The 24,972-nt window shown below is 35.4% G+C and overlaps 1 protein-coding gene across 3 annotated transcripts in view; it reads left to right on the forward strand.

The window, feature by feature from the left end:
- ATF7IP (activating transcription factor 7 interacting protein) overlaps positions 1-24,972 on the forward strand; it is a 141,507-nt gene that overhangs the window by 11,950 nt on the left and 104,585 nt on the right. Inside the window, exon 1 of one of the 3 annotated variants that reach the window (XM_011990789.1) lies at positions 7,125-7,461. The exons of the other annotated variants lie outside the window; for them this stretch is intronic. Coding sequence (XP_011846179.1) covers positions 7,445-7,461 — 17 coding nt within the window. The 5' untranslated portion in view covers positions 7,125-7,444. Of the gene's footprint in view, positions 1-7,124; positions 7,462-24,972 lie in introns of those variants that run through there. 3 annotated transcript variants of the gene reach the window in all.

Genomic DNA, 24,972 nt, shown 5'->3' on the forward strand with positions numbered 1-24,972 from the left:
CCAGGATGGTCTCGATCTCCTGACCTCGTGATCCGCCCGTGTCGGCCTCCCAAAGTGCTGGGATTACAGGCTTGAGCCACCGCGCCCGGCCTTTTTTTTTTTTTGAAATGGAATCTTGCTGTGTCGCCCAGGCTGGAGTGTGGTGGCACGAACTTGGCTCATCGCAACATCCGCCTTCAGGGTTCAAGCGATTCTCCTGCATCAGCCTCCCGAGTGGCTGGGATTAAAGGCACATGCCACCACGTCCAGCTAATTTTTGTATTTTTAGTAGAGATGAGGTTTCACCATGTTGGCCAGGCTGGTCTCCAGCTCGACCTCAGGTGATCTGCCTGCCTCAGCCTCCCAAAGTGCTGGGATTACAGGTGTGAGCCTCCATACCCGGCCCGATATTCAGTATTTTTCTATAGAATCATTCATAAAATGTTTTTGGTGGCTTCTTTAGCTTATAACCTATATTAAAACCTTTCACAGGATATTTTTTCCCCTGATCTCTGAGGGGGAAAGATACTACTATTTCTATAAAGTACACCTTAAGTTGGAGGTTAGAGATAGATTGAGAAGAAAGTATTCTTCTCTTATGACTATTTAAAATAAAACATTGACCACAATTAAATCATTCATTTAGTCTTAGGTAATTCTTGTTTTTTTGATCTTGTGTTAAGCAGGCTACTTACACAGAATTGACTGGTCTGTAGAACATAACCATGAAAATCATGATCCATTCCCTTGATACAGTTATGACAGTTGTTGATTCATGATGTCAGCTTTATACCAGGATGCCTGCATCTATGAGTCTCTTCCATGTAAATAGTAATAGTTAAGACGATTTGGTACAGTTACTAATAATCTTTTGATGTTTATTTAAAAGACTTAATTTATAAGACACATTTCCTCAGGTAGGTGGCAGCAAAAATCTTGACTCATGTTTAGTTCTTGAGTGTCATTGCTTCTGTGTGGCCTAGTTGCTCACCTCTTGTATACAACTGTCATCTGTATAATTTTATTCACCATTGATACAGTTTGGATCCGTATCCCCACCCAAATCTAATGTTAAATCATAATCCTCTATGTTGGAAGTGGGGCCTGGTAGGAGATAATTGGGTCATGGGGTGGATTTTTCATGAATCATTTAGCACCATCCCCCTTGGTACTGTCCTCCGCAGTAGTGACTTGAGTTCTTGTGAGATCAGGTCATTTAAATAGTGTGTAGCACCTCTTTTCTTTCTCTCGTTCTCGCTTCTGCCACGTGATGTGCATGCTCCCCCTTTGCCTTCCATCATGTTTGTAAATTTCCTGAGCCCTCACCCCGAGAACCCAAGCAGATACCACTGTACTTCCTGTACAGCCAGCAAAACTGTGAGCCAATTAAACTTCATTTCTTAATAAGTTACCCATTTTCAAGTATTTCTTTATAGCAATGCAAGAATGGACTAATACAACCGTTAGTGAAGATTTCCTTACCTGTCTTCTAGGACCCTTGTTTTCCAAATGCTTTGTCTTTTTATCGACTGATTCTGTCCTTGGCAGGAGAATTCTTAGAATTTTCCCTGCTGATAGAAAGCTACACATTCTCCAGTAGCTTTTTGAGAAAGGGTGCATGGGAGATACAGGTTTTAAAGACCATGCATGTTTGAAAAATATCATTCTATATTTTCATGCTTGATTGATAGTTTGGCTGGGTATAGAATTCTAGGTTGAAAGTCTTTTCTTTCAGAATTTTAAAGACACTGCTCCATTATTTTCTTCCTACTATTATCACTACTGAGAAATCTGAAGCCATTCTGATTTCTCCTCTCAGTGGAAGCTTATAGAATTGATTATTAGTCTTTAGTCTTATGGCATTTCAATGGAACGTGCCCTTGTGTGGATTTGTTTGTTATGGTCTGCTGGCATACTTTGGGCTCTTTTGGTCTGGAAATTCTTGCCCTTTAACTCTGGAAAGTTTTCTTAAATGATTTCATTGGTGATGTCTTTGTGTTTGTGTGTGTGTGTGTGTGTCATTCCAATTTGAATTTTTGAATGGATACTCCAATCGTATCTTTTCTTCTGATTTATAATTTTGCCTTTTTGCTAAGGTTGGTTTCTTCAGCTTTATCATCCAGTCCTTCTATTGAGTTTTTCATTTTTTTCTATCATGTTCTTAATTTTCATTCCTTTTCTGTAGCATTGTATTCTTCACTCAAGAATATAACATCTTGTCTGCATATATTAATTTTTTTTGAAGTTTTCTTATTCCTGCATAGTCTATTGCTTCATGTATTTTTTTTTGCTTTCGTTTTTCTTGGGTTTCTGTCATGTTGGAAACTTTTCTCAATTGCCTTTCTTAGCTAACTGCATAATGTGATGTGGAAGATTAAAAAGTTGATTGCCTTATCCAAATTAGACAGTTTTAAACTTCCCTTTAGGCTGATCTGGGTGAGCCATTTTGGGAGAGTTCTCCAGAGACCTTAGGTCTTACGTCTTGTGCTGGTCAGACACCCCCAGAGAATAGTCTTCCATTTTTATAAATAGAGAAATAGGCTCTGATTGCCAGCACTCTGGGAGATTCATGAAGAGGACTAGGGATCTCTGCAGTCTGGACTTGGTCCTTCTCTTTTTGATATGGTACTCTTAGTTTTTTGTTTTTTTTTCTAGACAGAATCTCACTCAAGCTCAGGCCGGAGTGCACTGGCACAATCTTGGCTCACTGCAATCTCTGCCTCCTAGACCAAGGGATTCTCCTGTCTCAGCCTCCCGAGTAGCTGGGATGACAGGTGTGTGCCGCCACGCCCGGCTAATTTTTGTATTTTTAGTAGAGATGGGGTTTCACCATGTTGGCCAGCCTGGTCTTGAACTCCTGACTTCAGTTGATCCACCTGCCTTGGCCTCCCAAAGTGCTGGGATTACAGGCATGAGCCACCGTGCCTGGCCAGATACTCTCATTTTTAACTGCAGATACTGTCTTCAGACTTTTGTTAGGGTTGGGAGGAGCAGATAGTCACTGTTAAATGTGTTTGGTAAAGGCATCTAAGATATCTTTCTGCTTCTTAAACAGCAGTCACTATTTTGGCCATTTTATCCTTCTCTCTGCTCCCTTCACTCTGACTTTCAAAGGTGCTTAGTTCTTCTACTTCCTATGATTTTTCAGGTTTCTGCCAGGTAAATTGGATTGGTTCTTAACTTGTTACCACTGCAGCTTGGAATATTGTGTTTTAGGGATTGCTACGTTAGTTACAGCTGGTCCTGCTTATTTATTTATTTATTTTTGAGACCAAGTCTCACTCAGTCGCCTAGGCTGGAGTACAGTAGCTTGATCTCGGATCACTGTAGCCTCCACCTCCCAGGTTCAAGCAATTCTTGTACCTGAGCCTCCCTGAGTAGCTGCGACTAAGGTGCGCCACCACACCTGGCTGATTTATGTATTTTAGTAGAGATGGGGTTTTGCCATCTTGGTCAGGCTGGTCTGGAACTCCTGGCCTTGAGTGGTCTGCCCACTTTGGCCTCCCAAAGTATTGGGATTACAGGAGTGAGCCATCACGTCTGGCCGGTCCTGCTTATTTTTCAGCTTCCCAAATCTTTGTGGCTGTTACCTCTTATTTCTCTCTATTTTTTAGGATTTATGCCTAAAAAAAAAACAAAAAAAAACTTTATTGTAGTTTTAGTGGGATTTGAGGGAGTGAAATTAGGTGTTCTTAGTTCATCATCTTAATACCATTCTAACATGCGTTTTAGATTTTAATATGTGTAATGTTAATAATAACTTACAATTAGAGCATCTTAAATAAACAAAACATATATTTCCTCTGAACCAAATACAGTGAAACTTTTTCTTTAGATGCTATAGTTTTCAATAATTTGCATATGCAAAGTTTTCAAATAGCATATAAAAAAATGTAATGGTTGACTAGACTTAATTCTAGTTGTTTTTTTTTTTCTTTCATTACTAATTATGTGACTCCTGGCAAATGATTACATTCACTGGTCTTAAAATTTGAGATTGTAGCACTCTTATTTTACATGGTCATTGTAAGAGGGAAATAAAAAAAAAATTGAATGCAGCTTGAGCAACATAGTGAGACATTATCTCTACAGAAAATTTTAGAAATTTGCCAGTTGTGGTGGTATGCACCTGTGGTCCCAGTTAATCCAGAGGCTGAAGTGAGAGAGTCTCTTGAGCCCAGAAAGTTGAGGCTGCAGTAAGCTGAGCCATGATTGCACCACTGCACTCCAGCCTGTCTACAAACAAATAAACGAAAAAACAAAAAGACTTGTGAAAGTGCTGATTTTTAATTAGGAAAAGATTAAACATTGGATAGTCATGGAATTGTTTCCTGAACATTAGAAATTGGTTGCAAGTAGTTATGCTTCTATAAATTAACAATGATTGGTCTCATTACAAATGACCCTATATAAAACAAATTTCTTGTAATCTGTGACATTATACAATCAAGCTGAATCTTACTTTTTTAGTAATATTAATAAAAATTAAAAGTAAATCACTTAGGTTTCCTGTAGATTTTCTCAGAGTCATCTATCATAAGCACATAGTAGTTCCACATGAAAAGTGCCCTACAAAAGTTATTTTTGCATCTTGGATTCTGAAGTGCAGATGTTTTTAGGCCAAGACTAAAATCTTAGTAGACATATTAGTTGACTACTTCTTAAAAAGTAGGAGTTGAGATCCTAAAAATGAAGGTTCTTTTGAGGTTTTTGTGGTAGAAACAAAAACACTGAGAATTTTAGCTCACTATTTATTGAGCAAATAACTGTGTTTTATCCTATGGAAGAGAATGGAAAATGAATTAAGATGTGATTTATATTCTTATATAAAGATTATTTGCATAAAGATACAAGTAATGAAATGTGGTAAGTATAATGATGATATGCGTAAAAGATATTGAGAGAGTAATGATACCTGGTTTGGGGATGTGCATAGTAAGGAGAGATTAAGGAAAGAATTTTTAGTGATAGGGTAATATAGGTTGAATCATGTAGAGGATATATCAAGTAAACTATAATAGGATAGTTTCTTTGGGATAAAGATGCTGGCCTCGACACTTATTTTATCTGAATAACAGCCTAATTATTTTCCTTTTCTAAACTGTTTCATCAGACACAGAAACAGAACCAATGTGTGAAGGGATGGATGAAGCTCTGTCAGCTGGTACTAAGTGTTGTCTAAGTTGCATTTCTGCTTGTATCAGTTCTGTGCAATTTTATTGGAGAATTTTGGATTTTCAGATTAGGGATGTCCAACCTATATTATTAGTAGCCAGCAGCTTTCTGTTGGTAGACTATGTTTAGATTAAGAAAAAAGTAGTCAGGATTTACATCGGAAAAGTATTTGGCAAGAGAAGGGAGGCTTGAAGAAGATATCATCCATTTGACAGTGAGTTCCGTAATTTAAATCTTTGTGGATCAGACTTCCTAAAAACAATTTCTTACATTCCAGAATGTAAGAAAGTGTTCATTAGGCAACTCTGAATATTTTGGCTATTTGTACTTTCTTTCCCCGCCCCCCAATTAAACATAGATTCCAGTGCTTACAGTAATATCAGTTCTGTTCCAGCCTTTTTCAGTTTACCAAATCTTGCTTTTGTTTTTAATTATATTATTTATTTATTTATTTTTTGAGACAGAATCTGGCTTTGTTGACCAGACTGGATGTAGTGCAGTGGTTAAGTTCACTATAGCCTTGAACTTCTGGGCTCAAGTGATCTTCCTGCATAGCCTCCTGAATAGCTGGAACTACAGGTTCACATCACCACACCTGTTAATGTTTAAAATATTTTTTTTTGTAGAGAAAGAGATCTTGCTTTGTTGCCAGGCAGGTCTCAAACTCCTCGCTTCAGGAGAGCCTTCCGTCTCGGCCTCCTAGAGTGTTGGGATTATAGGCGTGAGCCACCGTGCTTGGCCTAAGTCTTGCTTTTAATGAAGTCTTTGCTTGAGAATCACAGTTATATTTTTGAAGAATTAATATGACTTGGATCAAGTATAACTTTTTTTTTCCTGATATACTTAAAGCAGTTGTTACCTACATTATTCATTTTGCCTCATGGAAAATACATAAGGACCTTTTAAAGATAAGTAATTTAAAAAACTTTTGTTATGGAAAATTTGAAATATATACCAAAATAGAATGAGATAATGAATTCTGTGTGCCCATTGCTCAGCTTGAACCATTGTCAAATCATAGGGCCAATCTCGTTTTAGCTATATCTCTATTACCCCCTATACCCTTAAAACGTTTTAGTAAATACCTATATTTAGTGATGGATAGAGACAAAATACACAGGTTAGCTAAATTTTAGGAAGGTAGACTGAGGAAGAGAGAAAGAAAACGTGGAGTCTGTCGCTGATGTGAACAGGTTCTCCCTGTGCTTTTGTCCTTCCCTTCTCTTTGATTGATGTGTTTCTGCCAACCCACATTTGTTGGATCTCAAATTTGTCTTGCTAATATACCCATTATTAGACTGAGTTTTTACCCTTTTTAAATATTCCCTTCTTTCCATCAGAAAGAATCTATAATTCTTTGTTTTTATTTGCTTTTTACTCACATCAAAATGTTGGGAGGTCTGTGTCAGGGCAGGAAATGTAATTTGCCCTGGGACTAAACACTCACCTGGGGATGTTAATGTTTGTGACCATTTGTACTACTGAAGAGAAGAAATTGTTTTTATATCTATGGTAAATTACTCAAAATAAGCTTTTTGCCATCTTCTAGAGACCCTGTTGTCAAGGTTCAAAAATTTAATTGTAGGCTTTAACTGTTCTGCTAGATTTGAGCACTTTGGGGCTTAGATTCTGTGGAGAAAATCTTTAGCCTTCTATAAATTGAAATTAACTTGATCAATCAAGCTATTTTCAGGATTTAAACACTTTTCTAGAAATTATAAAATTGAAATTCTTTTCATGATAAAACTATAAAAGGTAAAAAAAAAAAAAAAAAAAAAAAAACCCGAAAAAAAGGCCTTAAGCAAGGTTTAACTTTTTTTTTTTTTTTCTGGACTGAAATGGAGGCTTTCTTTCAAGCGAATTCCCTGATGTTTGCTCTGTGTGATTTGGCTCTATCTCTGTAACTGCTAATATGTGGCATGGATTTCAAGTTGTTTGGGATCTGGATGTGCCCAAAGTCTGTATTGCAAGACGGGATTCACAGGCATTATGTTACAAAACTGGCTTGCTGCCTTCTGTTTTCTTTTTCTGTGTCCTGTGTAGCTGCATTGTTTGTTGCAGTATATGCATTAGCTGTTGCCTATGTTCAGTTTCCTGCAGGCTGACAAAGTGGGAGGGGCTTTGTTTGTTACATAGCTGAGTTTTCACTGTGTGAGTTCTTGAGTGCACATTGCAGCCATCTTAATTACACTTTTGTGCAACTGAGACTGTGCAGCTGTCTCAAAATGGCTGCTAACCTAGTCTTTGTAGCTGCCTAGGCAGCAAGTATGCCAGTGAGGAGACTTGTCACATGCATCAGGACCAGAGGTAAGAACCAATTACTCTTTATCTTTAAACATTCTCATTTTTTTCTTTTTAAAAAAGGAATTTAACTGAGTTTACTTAGAAGGGCGAACTTAGAGCTTGGTTTTTAAAAAGTTGAAATGTTTGGTAGAACCTTTAAGCCTTTATTATGAAAACAGTACATAGCATGGTGGGGTCAAAGGTTAAATTCTTGTAATTTCTCACCATTTTATGTTCTGTCCTTGCCAGAACATTTGATCACCACAGTAGTGCTTTTCTGGCCCTAATTAATGTAACATTCCTTTTGTGTAGGCTATTTTAGTGTGTTTGATATTTATTTGTAGAAATTAAAACAATATATTATCCGAATAGATTTTTTTTAAAGGATCCGTAAATAAGCCTTGTTTTGCACAAAGACTACAATATTTCTAGGTTTTTGTGAGGTATTGTGTGGAAGCTTTTTGGGAAGAAGGGTAATTATATAAAGCATGAAAAAAAATTTTTAATACTGTCCAAAATCTTTTTTTGGCATTATGGGTTCCAATTCTTTCTCATCATGCTGCCTCCTCCCAGTATCCAACTCTTAGATATTTTTAAGGCTGCTTTGCTTCTTTGTTCCAATTACTTTTTGCTTAAGTTGGCATTCAGATTCAGATTTTGAATTTAGAAATAAATTCACATCTAGTCATGGATACCTCTTCTTAAAAAATATATCTAATGTATTCAGATACCATCAGAGCTGAAGTACTCAGTTGTTTTAGTTAATTAAGTGATATTATTATGTTCATTTTAGTCTTAGTTTAAACCTGTAGTATATTTAAAAGAAATGTAGCTCAATGATTTTGTAAATTTAATTTCAAAAAATTTAAAAAGCTTTCTTAACATTGTTCTGGAGTAGAAATGTTTATTGAGATACTGTAAGTCTGTGGTTAACCAGAAAGATGGGAGAATGAAATTCTTATTCGCGTAGTATTTCAGATAGCAGGAAAAAAAAAAGCATACTTTAAGCAGCAATACTTAAATTGCAGTACCTATTAAAATCTTTTTTAGCTGGTATAATGTACTCCTGGTTTTGTCCGTAGAGTATTAAGAATATATCCCTGACTTATATGACATAGAGCAGTAAGTTCTAAATTTCTGAGTAGAGCAGCTTTCTAAAAACAGAAACTTTTTGCAAGTTAAACTCTTAGGGAGGATTCCAGTATATAAAAGGAATACTTATGGTTTCTGCTTAATTCTGCAAGGCTTAAGAAACAAAAGGACACATGTAATATTTTATTGTTATGTACTTATTTTATATGGTAAACTTATTCATATGCCATGTGTATTTAATAAAATGAAAATAATTTTGCTATTAAGATAAACAAAAGTTTGAAACAAGATCATATCTGACAATTATAATTTTATATTAGATCCAAATCTAGTTCACTTGTTTGTAGAACCTTGGCCTCTTAAGGCACTGTGGAATTCAGTTTGAAAATTATTCTTGAATGTATCTTCTTTGTGTTGTTTTTTGATGTTCATGAAGATGGAATATAAGATCTATATGTACATGACTTAACAGTTTAAAATTGTTGCCTTGTCACGGCCTTGTGTTTATATTTGTTTTCGTTACTTTTTTTTAAACAAAATAATTGTTTTTCCTAACTGATTCAGTGTCCATTTATTTAGTGGCTTAAAATGTGTTCTGGGATCAGTATTTATCTCAGTTTCATCAATAGCTTTAGCATTTTTGTTTCACTTTAGTCACTACACTACAAAATCTTTAGGACTGTCTTATATGACATAGTCGATTCTCATAATTTGAACACTAATTTATGTAAATCATTCAGTCATATGAACTGTCCCTTAAGAAAAAGAAAAACATTTTAGTGTGTTTGAGGGATTCTATTCATCATTCCTTTCAGCAAGGTTATCCTTGGAGTGAACATGACATAGAAAAGTGAATGTGCTGTGACCTTAATCACTCTTATTTTCATGCCTTTTAATAGTAATAACAGCTCACTATCTTGGTGGCGAGAGTGGGAGGGGAGGAGACTCTAGTGTTTAAAAATACATGTATTTAAAACATTTTATATAAGGTAGAAAAACTGTCCATGTTGAAATTACTGAACAGTTTATATTGGTCTTGAGTGGGATCTTAGGGAAATTTTAATAACTCAGTCTTTTTGCCTTCTATTGCTAACTGTAATATTTACCCCTGCCCTCTACAAGATTATTACTTGCACATGAGGAAATACGCCCTATGGTTACTCAGGATATTATTGCTAATTCTTTCACTGCTGTGTTGCATTTTTGCAACTGTAAGCATAAATTACCCCTTACTGAGATGATTACTTTTGGGATTGGTGATAGTTTTCAAATTTTCTGTTCCAAGTTCCAGGTTAGCTATTATGCTGGGTAATTGAGGGCATAATAAATCTAGGAGCTGAATAATTGAAGTTTTATGATGTTATTTTGTCACTTGTTAAAATTCTCCCCTTTTGTTTACTCTTTTTCATAAACAATTTCATCTACGTAAGCCTCTAAGAGAAATGTTAGGGTGGTGACACTGGCCAAGGGTCCAAACCTGAATTTGAATACTGTTTTTCCTACCTTTTTCTGACGTTGACAAGCTTATTCCATTTTCTTTTCTTTTCTTTTTTTTTTTTTTTTTTTGACGGAGTTTCACTCTTGTTTCCCAGGCTGGAGTGTGATGGCACGACCTCGGCTCACTGCAACCTCTGCCTCCCGGGTTCAAGCGATTCTCCTGCCTCAGCCTCCTGAGTAGCTGGGATTACAGGCATGCACCACCATGCCTGGCTAATTTTTGTATTTTTAGTAGAGATGAGGTTTCTTCATGTTGGTCAGGCTGGTCTCAAAGTCCTGACCTCAGGTGATCTGCCTGCCCTGGCCTCCCAAATTGCTGAGATTACAGGTGTGAGCCACTGTGCCCTGCTAATTTTTTTTGTTGTTGTTGTCGAGACAGTCTCACTCTGTCGCCGAGGCTGGAGTGTAGCGGTGAAATCTTGGCTCACTGCAACCTCCACCTCCCAGGTTCAAGTGATTCTCCTGCCTCAGCCTCCCCAGTAGCTGAGATTGATTACAGGCGCCCACACCACGCCCGGCTAATTTTTGTATTTTTAGTAGAGACAGGGTTTCACTATGTTGGCTAGGCTGATCTTGAACTCCTGACCTAAAGGGATCCACCTGCCTTGGCCTCCCAAAGTATTGGGATTATAGGTGTAAACCACTGCCCCCAGTCGCCTTTCTTGCTTTACTGGAGACAGAATCTCACTCTGTTTCTCAGGCTGGAGTACAGTGACAGTCTGAGCTCACTGCAACCTCCACCTCCTGGGTTCAAACAATTCTTGTGCCTCGGCCTCCTGAGTAGCTGGTATTACAGGCGTGTACCACCTTGCCCAGCTAATTTTTATGTTTTTAGTACAGACGGGGTTTTATCACGTTGGCCAGGCTGGTCTTGAACTCCTGGCCTCAAGTGATCTGACCACCTCAGCTTCCTGAAGTGCTGGGATTACAGGCATGAGGCATCGTGCCCTACGTTCATTCCATTTTTTGATTCTCATTTCTTCATCTATAAAATGGGGGAAAATTCCTATCTATTTGGCAAGCATATGCTGAGAATCAATTTACATAATGTTTCAGAATAGTATCTTGAAATACTCTGCAAAAATCTTGCATACTAATTTTCTCAGTAATATCCAAATGCATTTCAGTTTATTTGCCTCTCAAGTGTCATATACCTTTTCAAGTGTGATTGGATCAGTGTATATTTAAAAACTATGAGAAATTTCTTGTATAACTCATGCTCAGAAGCAAGAAGTGCTAAGTAACACTATATCCACTTAGTAATGTTATATATTCATTTTTGTAGTACTGGGACCTACTCTGTTAGCATAAATTAGCCATCCTTTGTTGTATATGGATATGGCAGATGTATTTATTAAGTAAAGCCAATATAGAATGTTGACATTACAGAATTTAGAGGAGTAGGAGAAATGTTTTGGGTATAGTCTGGCTGAGTTCTTCAAATATACTGTGAGAAAATAACTTATCTAAAAACATGACTTGAATTCATGGCCTAGAGTTTCCTGTGTTTCAGTACAAATGAGAATCATAAAAACAGTAATTTCTCTTTCAGAAAAATTCATTTTCAGAGCTACAGATTGGCAGCTAGCAAACACTTTTATTCTTGTTTTTATTCTTTAGCCACTAGCCCATTTCTCTAATTGTTAACATTTAAAGTTGTCAGATTTTACCTAAAAATCTAGGTGTCTTGCCTCTTGAAAAGCAAACAACATTTTTGCTTGAGAATAGCAATCTATATAACTGAGTATAGATGCTATCTCCTTCAGATAGGGCCGCCTCTTGCCCACCTCTGGTCCTCTTCAGTGAATCACATTACCTGTGTGGCCTTGGAAAACAGTTCCTTTTAAATATCTATCCTACGTATTTGATAGGTTATTGGCAGCCTTAAATATCTAAAATACAACTTCTAACCCAAAAGAAGGTAAACATAAGTAAAATGTAGCCTAGTTTACTTGGTAGGAGAGACTTAGAATATATAAAGTCAGTTTACTCTTTAGAAGATGTGGCACCTTTTGTAACCTTTCACTTTGTCCTAATTTTTTATAGAGTGCCATGGGAGCCAAATGAAGGAGATCCAATGACATAACAACAAGTAACAATTGATTGAAAGTGAAGAGATTAAAGAAATACTAATTAGAAACATAAGTATCTTGAGATCTTTTATGTGATAATCAGTTCTGTTTTCTTTAAATGTTATCACTGTATTAAAGGACATCACTATCAACTTGATGTTCTTAATGGTGATACTGAATAAGAAAAAGTTAAAGTGTATTCAAGCTATGCGGTTTACTGAACAGGTAAATGAAATAGCATTTTATAAAAGATTTTTGCTCAAATTAGTTGAGCTAAGAAGTTTTATCACTTAAAATAATGAGTAAATGTCCTAATAGAACGTTTTCTTAACTGTACACTAGATTAGATAATGGCTGTTAGGCCATTACAAACTTTATTTTTTTGAAAACTTACTACTGTTTACATTTATTAATTTAACATTTACAGTGGCTATGTGAAGACTACCTTGATGATGCATGAAGCATGATAATTTATAATCTTGATCTGACTTAAATTTGAATTCCACATTTCCCAGAGGAAAGCCAGCTTGTTAACATTCAAATAAGACCACGACATTGGTAACTCTAAGGAAGAGCTAAAAGACTGTTACGCCTTTTTGGAAAATGTTTACTAGTTAGAGTTCAGCTTTAGAGAAAATTGAAAAAGTGATTAACTTGCACGGGGAACAGTGACTCCCCTGCTTTACTGTTCTTCACACTTTGAAAAGAGAAAGTGATTTGGGAGAAAGCCTAATGTCTATTCAAATAAGTGATTGTTTTTTTAATTGCCCAGGTTAGAACTCTCACAAAGAGTTCTCTGTTGATGATTTGTAACCGTCTGTTATTATTCATTAATATGTGAATATGGAAATTGTGAAAACAGCTCAAATTGATTTAGTAAATCTTCATCAGTTTAATGAAAGAGGGACCTTAACACTGGAGAGAGGTCTGAGGAGTTGCTTCTGCATCTGCCTGAGAGAATCTGTCTTTCCTTCTGAAGTAAGCCAGATACAGCTAGCCAACTCTCAGTAGAACTATCTGACCTAGTATATCCCTTTGTTGGATATAGAAGTACCTGTATCATGGCATACATAGTGGAAAACATTAGTATAGAAGTTAGGAAAAGATTATTTCTGCTCTGATACTGTTATTAAGTAATTATGTAGTTTTGGATGAATATTTAACCTCTTTGTGTTATCCCTGATCATTAATTGAGAGGGGTCGTTGGAAGAACACCAACTTTGAGTCAAACAGAGTCAGGGTGAATCCATGTTCTTCCTCTCATTAGTTACAGGTTATCTGAAAAATGGATATATAGTGTTCAAAGTACAGTACCTATTTATGATAATGTGTTCAATAAGTCTTAGGTATTTTGTTTGTTTTGAGACAGAGTTTCGCTTTTGTTGCCCAAGCTGGAGTGCAATGGTGCAGTCTCAGCTCCCTGCAACCTCCGCCTCCTGGATTCAAGCAGTTCTCCTCCCTTAGCTTCCTAAGTAGCTGGAATTATAGGCGTGCGCCACCATGCCCGGCTAATTTTGTATTTTTAGTAGAGACAGGGTTTCACCATGTTGGCCAGGCTGGTCTCGAACTCCTGACCTCAAGTGATCCGCCTGCCTCGGCCTCCAAAAGTTCTGGGATTACAGGTGTGAGCCACCACGCCTGGCCAAGTCTTAGGTATTTTTATGGAATGAGGCAAGTTACTTATTTTCAGAACCTCAGTTTTTCTTGTTTTTAAAATGGGAATAATGTTTATCATAAAGAACTAATATTAGGGTTTAAATGAGGATAACAAATATAAAGCGACTAGTGAAGTGTAGCACAAATTAAGTATTGGTTGCATTTGTTTCACAAGATTCCCTTTAGCACAGATCTTTGTTTTTTTCTTTTAAAAATCATTATTTCAGGAAGAATGGGGTTGGGAGAAATCTGGTCTACTGGGTAGTTTGGAAACTGATCTTTAGGGAGAGGGCATTTTTAGGGACCTGGCTGATTTACAGTAAAAATGTCAGAGAGCAGGGTGTTTAGAATCTCCAAGTGAAGACTTTGAAGAGTCTAAAGGGTACAAAATAAGAATTCTTACTTGTGCAAAGGCAGCATGGTAGAGTGAAAACTAAAACAGACTGTGAATTGATCAATTACTCAACAAATTTAACAGCTATTTATTATGCACCTATTATTTGCCAGGTACTGTTTGATGCTTAGCATATAAGATCCTTGCTCTCCCTCAGGGAGTTTACACTGTGGAGGGAGTGGGAAGACACAGACAATAAATTCAAGAGAAGGTTGCAAATACTTAGGGATTATGAATGCTGTGGGGTAGGGTAGAATAGGTATCTAAGAGCTAGATGAGCACTACTCAAAATGTGGCCTGTGATCAGTCTGAGAACTGTTTGCTTTTGGTCCTCTGTGAGATAACTGAAATTGAGAGTTTATAGAAATTTTTACATCAATCTGATAATGTAATTTTTTGTCGATTGAGTCAAAACAATTAAGACTCATATTTTATATGCCTATTTTAAATTTCATTTTTCAAGTAATTCATTGCCACCATATTTTACAACAGCATTGATCTATAGTGGGTTGAAAATAAAACACCAGTCTTTACTGTATTCATTTGAGCAGTGAGCTAGATCAACAGTTGCCATTGTTAGTACTTTTAGTAAGCGTGTTGTGGAGATTTTCAGCTTCTTTTGATAAATTAATTCACTGTCAAGTAATTAGCTTATTTGGCTTAAAAATATTTACATCCATGTTATTTACACTGTATTTTATGTTGGACTGAATGATTTTAGGTCTTTTGATTTTCAAATACTTTTATTCATGGTTGGATGCATGATACAAGTAGGAAGAGAGCAAAATTAAAACTATAAGGTATATAATAAGTGATTTCTTTTTTTAATTTTTAATTTCTAGATTCGGTTCTCAATACTTAGATTATTTCTAATATTTTTTTCTCAACTCATATATTATGATCAGTATATGGTACTTAGAAAACTCTTTTGATATAAGACCTTTCCTCCAACCAAGAGTTAATTGATAATGGTGTACACTGCATGAAATTAAATCATTATGTTTGTTCCCATCACTTCATCTGCTGCTGGTGGGTCATAGATCCTGAGAAGAGAATATAGTTGTTTGAGGAAATTTATCGTTGATAACCTAGGTAATATTTTTGATTGTCTGTATAAGTTCTACCATTTGTATTGATAAATAATAACTTTATGAGTCCCCTCATTTATAGCCCCATTATCTTTTTTATGTAATAGGGGTAACTTAAGAATTATGTCGAAGATAGCTGAAAATAAGATTTAGAAATACGGGAAATATTTTGGATAACCCCTAGTTAGCATTTTAAGTACTTCTTTTCATTTTATTATTTCAGAGGTGGGACTAAATTAGTTTCTGGATTGTTATTTTAAAATGAAATTTAATATATCTATAGCCTTAACGAAAATGGTAATGGAGTAGAATTATATATTAATAGATCATAAATTAACTACAAACTAGATAAAAAATTTAAAAAAAGGCCTTACAGATAATGACTCAACTCTTGCCTTGTCATATCTGGCCAGTGAAAACAATACATGAATGATACAGGTTTGAAAAGAATGTGGCACAGACAGAATATTTTCTTGTGAAGACGTTCTTAATTTAATATGCCTAGGTTTTGGTACTGAGCATATGCTTTGGTAATATTAACTAGTGGTAAATGTGTTGAATTGTGTAACCATCATAATAGTGATACTTGAAGGTACACAATTCTTATTATTTGGTGAAATGTTAAACAATATACTTATAAGAGCAAATCTACTTAATGATGTTTACTATTTAATTGATTAGTTAAAATTTGAAAGGGAGTTGTAGAGTAGAATGAGGATAGCTTTTAGGTAATGTGAATTATAATTTGTAAAATTTTTAATGATTGTTAAACAGCAGCCATTGAATTTACGTGGTCTGTGCCATAAGTAAGCTAAGGCTTTTGAATATCTCTGAGAGTTAAAAATATTTTTCTTGTGGTGGGGGGTGGAATTTCAGTTATATAAGAATTATAAATTGGTTTTCTTTTATTACCTGGATTTGAATTATATTAGTAAGTAGATAACTAGATATATTCTAGAACCAGTCAGTACATGTTGGGGAACAAATGGGGAGGGTTTACTCAGCAGTACTCTCCTTTAGTTTGGTCATGAAATGAGGACTGCTTTATGTAAATTGTTCTTACTGGCGCCAGCTAGCTGTAACTGCAGTCTGGCTGTGCTGGGGCAGCAAATAAAATGTGTCATGGATTTTCTGTTTGGAATGTATAAGAATTAAGCCTTTTGGACTGAAAGAACAGAGTTGATACATTAGAATAGCAGTAGTGAGACCACAATTGACAGTGAATATGTGAAATAGTGAGAAGCTATAAGCCTTTTAAGCTTTTAGTTCTTTTATAGATTTATGCCTATTGATACTATTGGGTAATATGTGGGAGGTACTTAACTGCACACAGTTGCTGCAGACCTAATAGTTGGCAGCATAGAAAGCAGTACAAAGAATTCTGATTCTAGGCATTTTAACTTGAAATAGTCATTTTGAAGATATACTCTGTGTGTTCTGTGAGCTTCATTGACACATTGTCTGACGTTTTTTGGCTTTTGTGGTAAATGGGATGTATGCTGCACAAACTACCCAACAGATGTGAACCACTGTTTGAAAGGAATTTTAATATGTAGCCAACCTACTATATTCTTTTTTTTTTAATGAATATGAATCAAACAAGAAATTTAGACTCAAGAAGGCTTACCTAGAAGTCTGCATTAGCTTTTAATGTTTATACAAATGAACTAAGTAGCAGTGGTTTACAGAAGAGGAAGTCCTTTTCACAGTGTCAAGCTGCCCACAGGTAAGAGATTCAGGTCCTTTTTCTGTGACACCTACCCCCCAGGCTTTATATTTTTCTCTCACCATTGGTAAGTTTTAAAAAATGTGTTTGTTTTTAGTTCTAATGAAAACAGGATTGGTAGATCGTTTGATGTTAATATTCAGGAGATTTTGAATGCCACATTTGGATTTGGTATTTTTTAAAATGTAATTTTCATCTTCTCAAAATTCCTTCACATTTGAATTGAAATGAACTAACAGTGGACTTCATATGTGATTATTACTCATGCATACAATATGTTCATATTACATAGAAATCAGTTTTAGATCTCTTTTCATTATAGTCTGTTAGTATATTCTCAGTTGTAGTGACACCAACTGGTACATGCAGAGAGATGACATTTTGTAACCTCACTTAAGTATAAAGTTTAAGTTTAAATTTACCACTTTGAATTCACCTTTACAAATCAGAGTGCTTATGTTTTCAAATATGGCTCATTGACATACATTAGATAATGTATATTTGTACATATAACTTGGTCAATTTTTCTACTTCCACCCTTATTCTTTCCATTTCTCTATATTTAAATTTATTATTTTAATAAAGTGAATTTTAGAAGTCTAAAATGAATGTATTAATTAGGAATTCCATTAAATTTAATATTTCTTAACCTGGGTTAAAGGAACACAGTCATTTGTTATTCTTTTTTCCTACACTTGAAATATTGTATACAAAAATACAAAATTCCATTGCAATAAAAATAATACCATTGCTGTAAAGATACGAAGGTGTATGCTTATAAAGAAATGCCAATATGTGTGTTCATTCGTATCAGTATGGCCAGAGATACATTACTGATTGTAATAATTTTTGGAGGGTGGGTGTGAAGAGTTGAATAGCAGAGTCAAGTGAAGAGTGGTAGTGAGATAGCTTAGAGAAGTGTATCAAAGAAAGGAATTATATTAGGCAGCTCTCTGCTCTTTCCCTCCCTCTTTAGAAGTCAAGCAGCAGGCTCTTTCTGTAACCATGAAGTGTTACTTTTAGGTGGGACTTCCAGTTCTCTAATTTCTGAAAGTTTGGTCACTTATTGCTACATGGTTGTATACTTTAAAACTGGGGGCCAGCTGTAATAGAAGCCACACTCATGTTTCAGGGGCAGGAACTGTTCCTTACTTATTGCCTTTTGACAATGTTGCTTGGATTAAAAAACAACAACGTGTATTTTATTGATTATAGAAACAACATTTTTTGTGTGTGTTTCATCTCAGTAAACAATTTCACTATGATTGACAAAATGATAATAGTAGAAAGAAATCAATTTTGATTAATGTGTTTGAGGTTGGATGAGGGAAAGGTCATGCTTCTTGGTGTAGAAGACATACACATCTGAAACAGCAGGAAAAAGTTTTTCAAACTTCTCTTGTGCAATTATATTGGTTAGGGGAATGCTGCGCAGGGAAGATAGTTGAGATGGGTTGGTTTTTAAAATATAGACAAAGAGAAAAAGAGTTGATAGACAAAAACAGGAATTTATTGAATGCTGTTAGAGTTGGAGGTCATAGCAAAGAAAGATGAGGGATAGTAGGACAGAGGTGTATTTTGTATATAGACAACCGAAACAAAGATAAAAGTCATGAGTATGATTACAGGCGTGGTGGCTCACGCCTGTAATCCCAGCACTTTAGGAGGCCAAGGCAGGCGAATCACCTGAGGTCAGGAGCTCGAGACCAGCCTGACTAACATGGTGAAACCCCATTTCTACTAAAAATACAAAGAATTAGCCAGACATGGTGGCGTGCACATGTCATCCCAGCTACTTGGGAGGCTGAGGCAGGAGAATTGCTTGAATCCGGGAGGCAGAGGTTACCGTGAGCCAAGATCGCACCATTGCACTCCAGCTTGGGCAACAAGAGTGAAACTCCGTCTCTAAAAAAAAAAACCAAAAACAAACAAAAAAACAAAACACCAAAAAAACAAAGTCATGAGGATAAAGGTATATATAGTCTTTGAGGCTATTGAAGTTGAGTGTGAATGATCCGAAATTTGTAGTATAAAAATCTTTGAGTTCCTAAAAAGTGTTTGTGTTCCTCATAAAAAACAAAATGTATTTAGCAAGCAATGTAGAATCTCAAAATCTTCAAAATGAAATTAACTAATGAAAAGTCTAAAATGAATGTATTAATTAGGAAATCAATTAAATTTAATATTTCTTAACCTGGGTTAAAGGAACATAGTCATTTGTTATTCTTTTTTTCTGTGCTTGAATATTATATACAAAAATACACAATTCCATTGCAATAAAAATAATATATTACCATTACTGTAAAGATATGAGGGCGTATGCTTATAAAGAATTTTAAAATTTTGTATACAGTATTTCAGGTAGTTTCTAATATTGTTCTTTGCACTGAAACCTACTGTTTGATATTCCTGACAGATAATTATGTAGTTTATACTTTACCATTTCTAATGATGGAAGGGGGGAGAGTCTCTAATTTCATAAGGCAGTTTCTTCTTTTGTTGGGCATCCAAACAAATTAACGTTTGTTGATTTTGAGATGAAATTGCCTTTCATTACTCTTATTTTTGCCTGTCATAGTCCCCCACTTCCTGTCTGTCTGTAGCTCTCTTTCTCTTTTATGTCTTTTACATGACAAATAGATACTATTTAAAGAAAGCTCATTAAAATTTTCTTATGTTTTCTAGGCTAAATATCAATATCCTTCATTTTTTCCCAACATTTCCTCATACAACATACTGTTCCAGAGCATTCTTTAGCATGGTCATCTCACAGTTATTAGGTCCTTCTTTATCTGTGATGCTCAGAACCAAACATAATTAACTACTCTAAAAATGTTCCCCTTCTCCTTGGCTGTTTGTTCTACAGTTTAACTTTGCATTAGCATTTTTGGAGCCACCTTGAGCTGTTGGATTTTCTGAGTTTGCATTAAGTTAAAACACCTCAGTCTTTCCCTAACAGGCATTGATAAACTTTAATATACTTTAATATTTGAAACAACTATGTTACCTTATTATGTTTTCTTAATAATTTCTAATGTTGTTCATTATATTTAGTATGCTTTGTCTCCATCTTCCTTGCAAGGTTTTTTTCTGTTGTAATAGTGTTTTTAAAGAACTGGCTTTTGGTTCCTTGATTGCTTGCTCTTTTGTTTTCTTTCATAATTTTTCTGCTTTTATTGTAATTCCATGCTTTGGGATTATACCTTTTTGCCTTTATTAATGTTTTTGAGTTTTTTGTTAATATATGCATTTAAGGCTAACAGTTTTAATCTGAATATCATTTTGGCTGATTTCCTTAGGTCGTATTCTGTTAGTACTTTGTTGGTATTTTATCACTGATTTCCTTCTACCTCTAAAAGTTTTTTTTTTTTTCATAAAGAGATAATTTTTCTGTCATCTTGTTGGTATATTTATTACATTATGACTAGAGAATATAGCCTTCAGTGTTTTTTTTTTTTGTCTTTGAATTTGTTAAGATTTTCTTGTCACCATATACATGGTCAATATTAATGTACATTGGCTATATTTGTAAAAAAAATTGGTTTTGGGTTTATTGGATATACAGTTCTATTTATTGTTCTGTTATTCTGGCATGCTAATAGGATATTCATTCTTTGTTTTCTTCATCTATAGATTTATCTCTGATTGTGAATTTGTTAGTTTTTTCCTGAATTATTTAAACCTGTTTTATCAATAGGACATATCTTTTTTTTTGTTCTATTACTTGATTTTCAACTTGAATTCTTTTTTATATGTCATATATAGGTTTCATATGTATACCTACCCTTTTTTGGGGTTACTATTTGCCTAGCGTATCATTTTCTATCCTTCTATTTCAACCTTTACTCTAAGGTATTACTCTAAGGTATGTCTCGTTTATAGTGCATAGCTAATGATATTTTTGTTGCTTTACACAGCTTGAAACCCACCAGGTTTTTCCCGATTGATAATTTTCTTTATTTTTGTCCCATATTCTGCAACTTATTAGTTTGTTAACTTACACATTGCAATTATCTGGCATAAATAACGTATTTATTTTAAAGATGATTGATCCTCAGTTATTTCAGCCTGCTCAAGAGTTTTACCTTTGGAGCTTTGCTAATTTCCTTATCTGAATTCCTTCATAGGGTCTTCTGCTGTCTTGTCTTATATTTATCTATAATTGTTTTACCAAGGGTCTGCGTTCTCTGTCTTTGCTCAGAAGTAATATATTTATTTCCTCACTCAAGCTGATTGTCAGCTTTGCTAGCTATAGAATTCTACAGTGAAAATAACTTTTCCCATGAATTTTGAGGGTACTTTTTTTTTTTTAGCTTTCAGTATTGCTGATGACAAGTCTGATGCCAGTTTAATTCTTTCTCTTCTGTAGTTAAATGATACTCTAAGTTATTAATATTTCCCTATAATGATTTTCTGAAATCTTATCACAGTATGCCTAGGTGTCAAAAAATTTTATTTTGCTTGTTTTAATTTAGTCTGTTTTGGGATTCAGTAGGCCTTTATTATTGGAAAACTTGTGTATTTTTTCAGATATGCTGATTTTTTTTTTCTTAATGTTTTCCCTCCTTTTTTTCTTGGTTCTTTTTTTCCGAAACTTGAGTTAATTGAAAGTTGTTGCTTCTGGGTATATTTCTTATGTGTTTGTTCTTGTGGGTGTAATAGCTTCTCATACACTTAGAGGATTTTTTAATATACTATTTTAAAATGTCTTCTGTTTATTCTCCTACTAATTAGCTAGTGTTTTTTGTGGGGTTTGGCACCTGACCTTTTGTTTTGAATTCTTGAATGTATTTGAATTCTTGAATGTATTTGAATTCTTGAATGTATTCATTTGAATTCTTGAATGTATTCATTTTGGTATTTGAGATTTCCTGTTTTACTTTGGCTGGATGCTGATGGTTCAGGTGACTGTGAGTGGTGGGCAAGTGGTACTTGCTGCACATAGGATATGCTGGTAATTTGTCTTTGGGATGGTAGCTTCCATGTCTGTCTAGGGGCATAGTGTCTATATAAGTTACTACTCTAGCTCACAAATGTCAGTGCTGCCCTGGTTTAGCACTAGCATGGAAGAGAGAATGTCTGATGAACTTAACTGTTCAAATACCAATTACATGAGTGTATTTTCGTGTGATGATTCACACTGGCCTATCAGGTCTAAATTGAAAGTCTGTTATTTGTATCCCCTTGTCTCTGTGTAAGTGAGGTACTTTAACTAGTTTGACATTTATCCTTCTAGTCTTTAAAATACCACTTGCATGCCTGTATACATGTTTAGATTTGTGTGTGTGTGTTTTAAAATACAATGGCATAAAAACAGGGAACATTTATTGACTGCTTACAGTATCTAAGTACTTTCTATTTATTATGTCATTTAATTCCCATAGCATTTCCACGAAGACAGACTTTGTCATTTCAGTTTCATAGATGAGGATACTGAGGTAAGGAGAAGATACATATTTTGGATAGATAACCAGGAAATAATAGGATTAATATTTAAAAAGGTATTTCTGGTCCTGGGATTTGCACTATTAATTACTAAGAAGTCTGCTTTTTTGGTACATTTGACAATATTTCTCAGAGATTTTTCTTTTTTAATGCCTGGGATATTAAGGGTTTTTATTTTTGTGTTTGCTATGACAGTACAGCAGTAGGCATCCTGATACATTCCTTTGTAAAACATGTTGGTACATAGATAGATACCTTAAAGGTCCTTTGGTGTGTCAAAATGATACACAGTTCCTGCTTATTTGTCCTTAAAAATGGATATGACACTTAACTCTTCTGCTTATGGTACATAAGACCGCTCATTTCTGTATATTAATGCTAACCACAAATAATTGCCAATCTGATGTTTAAAAATGGATTTTCTCTTTTTGTTTTGTCTTTTTTTGATGATTAGGTTGAATGCCTTTTCTCGTATGTGTTTCATGAATTGGCTGCTCACGTTTCTTTATTTTTTTTCCAACTGTTTGTCCTTTTCATTCACTAATAGATTTTCTTTTTTATTCTGGATACTAATCCTATAGCTCTATGCCATTTTTTTCAAGGATTTCTCCTAACTTTTGTGGTTACTTGTACTTTCTGTGCCTTTGAATATTTCTATTAATTTTATATCCAGTGTCTTTGCTATTGCACTTAACTGCCATTTTGATCGATTTTCCACCATTTATTTCAAAATCCATTTCTTCCTTATTTGTTATGTTTTGTTTTTGTTTGAGACAGAGTCTTGCTCTTGTCACCCAGGCTGGAGTACAGTCGCATGATCTCGACTCACTGCAACCTCTGCCTCCCAGGTTCAAGCCATTCTCCTGCCTCAGCCTCCTGAGTCACTGGGATTACAGGTGTCTGCCACCACGCCCGGCTAATTTTTGTATTTTTAATAGAGATGGGGTTTCGCCATGTTGGCCAGGCCAATCTTAAACTCCTGACCTCAGGTGATCCGCCAGTCTTGGCCTCCCAAACTGCTGGGATTACAGATGTGGACCATCACGCCTGGCCTTTCTTCCTTATTTGTGATGCTTCTCTGTCATAGTTACATTTTTTATTGTTTGCGTCTGTCTTTTGAATAATTATTCTGTTGTACTCTTTTTTTTGTACTTATGATAATAATGCTTTGTTATATGCTGTCACATTTGAGAGGGCAAACATTCCTCTTTACTTTGATTTTCAGGTTTTTCCCTGTTTTTAGCATTGTTTCACTTAGAGATTAAGTTTTCTTTTTTTTTTTTTTTTGGATATGGAGTCTCACTCTGTCGCTCAGGCTGTAGTGCAATGGCGCTGGGCTCACTAATTTTTGTATTTTTAGTAGAAATGGGGTTTCACCATTTTGGCCAGGGTGGTCTCTTAACTCCTGACCTCGTGATCTGCCCGCCTCGGCCTCCAAAAGTGCTGGGATTGCAGGTGTGAGCCACCGTACCTGCCCTCAGATTAAGTTTTAAAAGTTTGTCATGCTACAAAATACCTAGGTGGAATTTTCTTTTTCTTTCTTTTCTTTTCTTTTTTCTTTTGTTCTTTCTTTTCTTTTTCTTTCTTTTCTTTCATCTTTCTTTTTTTTTTTTTTGAGACAGAGTCTCATTCTGTCACTCAGACTGGAGTGCAGTAGCATGATTATAGTTCACTGCAGCTTTGACTTCCTCCCAGGTAGCTGGGGCCACAGACACGTGTCACCACACCTGGCTATTTTTTAAATTTTTTGCTGAGGTGGGGTCTCACTATGTTGCCCAGACTGGTCTTGAACTCCTGGGCTCAAGCAATCCTCTTGTCCCATCTTTCCAAAGTGTTGGGATTACAGGCATGAGCCACCATGCCTGGCTATAGTTACTTTTAAAAATTCTCCTTTTTTTTTCTTTAGTCACCTCCCTGACAATACTTCTAATAAATTTTATCCAGGAAGAATTGATTTTTTTTTTTACGTTGAGTCTTAGCTCTAACATTTCATAAGACGGCTCTAACATGTCATGTAAGTGTTTCTAGATACCTTTTTCTTGCCATTCTGATTTTTGGTTTTTTTTTTTTTTGAGACATTCTCCCTCTGTCACCCTGGCTGAAGTGAAGTGGCGCGGTGTCGGCTCACTGCAACCTCCGCCTGGGTTCAAGCGGTTCTTCTGCCTCTGCTTTCTGAATAGCTGGGATTTTATCGTGCCTGGCTAATGTTTTGTATTTTTAGTTGAGATAGGGTTTCCCCACGTTGTCCAGGCTGGTCTTGAACTTCCAAGCTTAGGTGATCCACCCACCTCACCCTTCCAGAGTGCTAGGATTACATTCACGAGCCACAGCACTTGGCCTGAATGTTTTCTTCGTTGTATCTTTTGACTCCTGTTTGAGCTTTTACTGTTTTGCTCAGGATTTTCACAACATATTGAATATAGTGTCATATCCTTTGTTTTTGTGTTTAAGAGAAATGTCTGTGGTGTTTTATTACTATGGTGTTTTTTGTGTTGAAGAGAAATATCTGTGGTGTATTATTATGGAATTTCTTGTTAGTTTGAAGTGATCTTTATCAGCTTAAGG

This window comes from Mandrillus leucophaeus, unplaced genomic scaffold, assembly GCF_000951045.1.
Source record: "Mandrillus leucophaeus isolate KB7577 unplaced genomic scaffold, Mleu.le_1.0 Scaffold383, whole genome shotgun sequence".
Taxonomy (NCBI): domain Eukaryota; kingdom Metazoa; phylum Chordata; class Mammalia; order Primates; family Cercopithecidae; genus Mandrillus; species Mandrillus leucophaeus.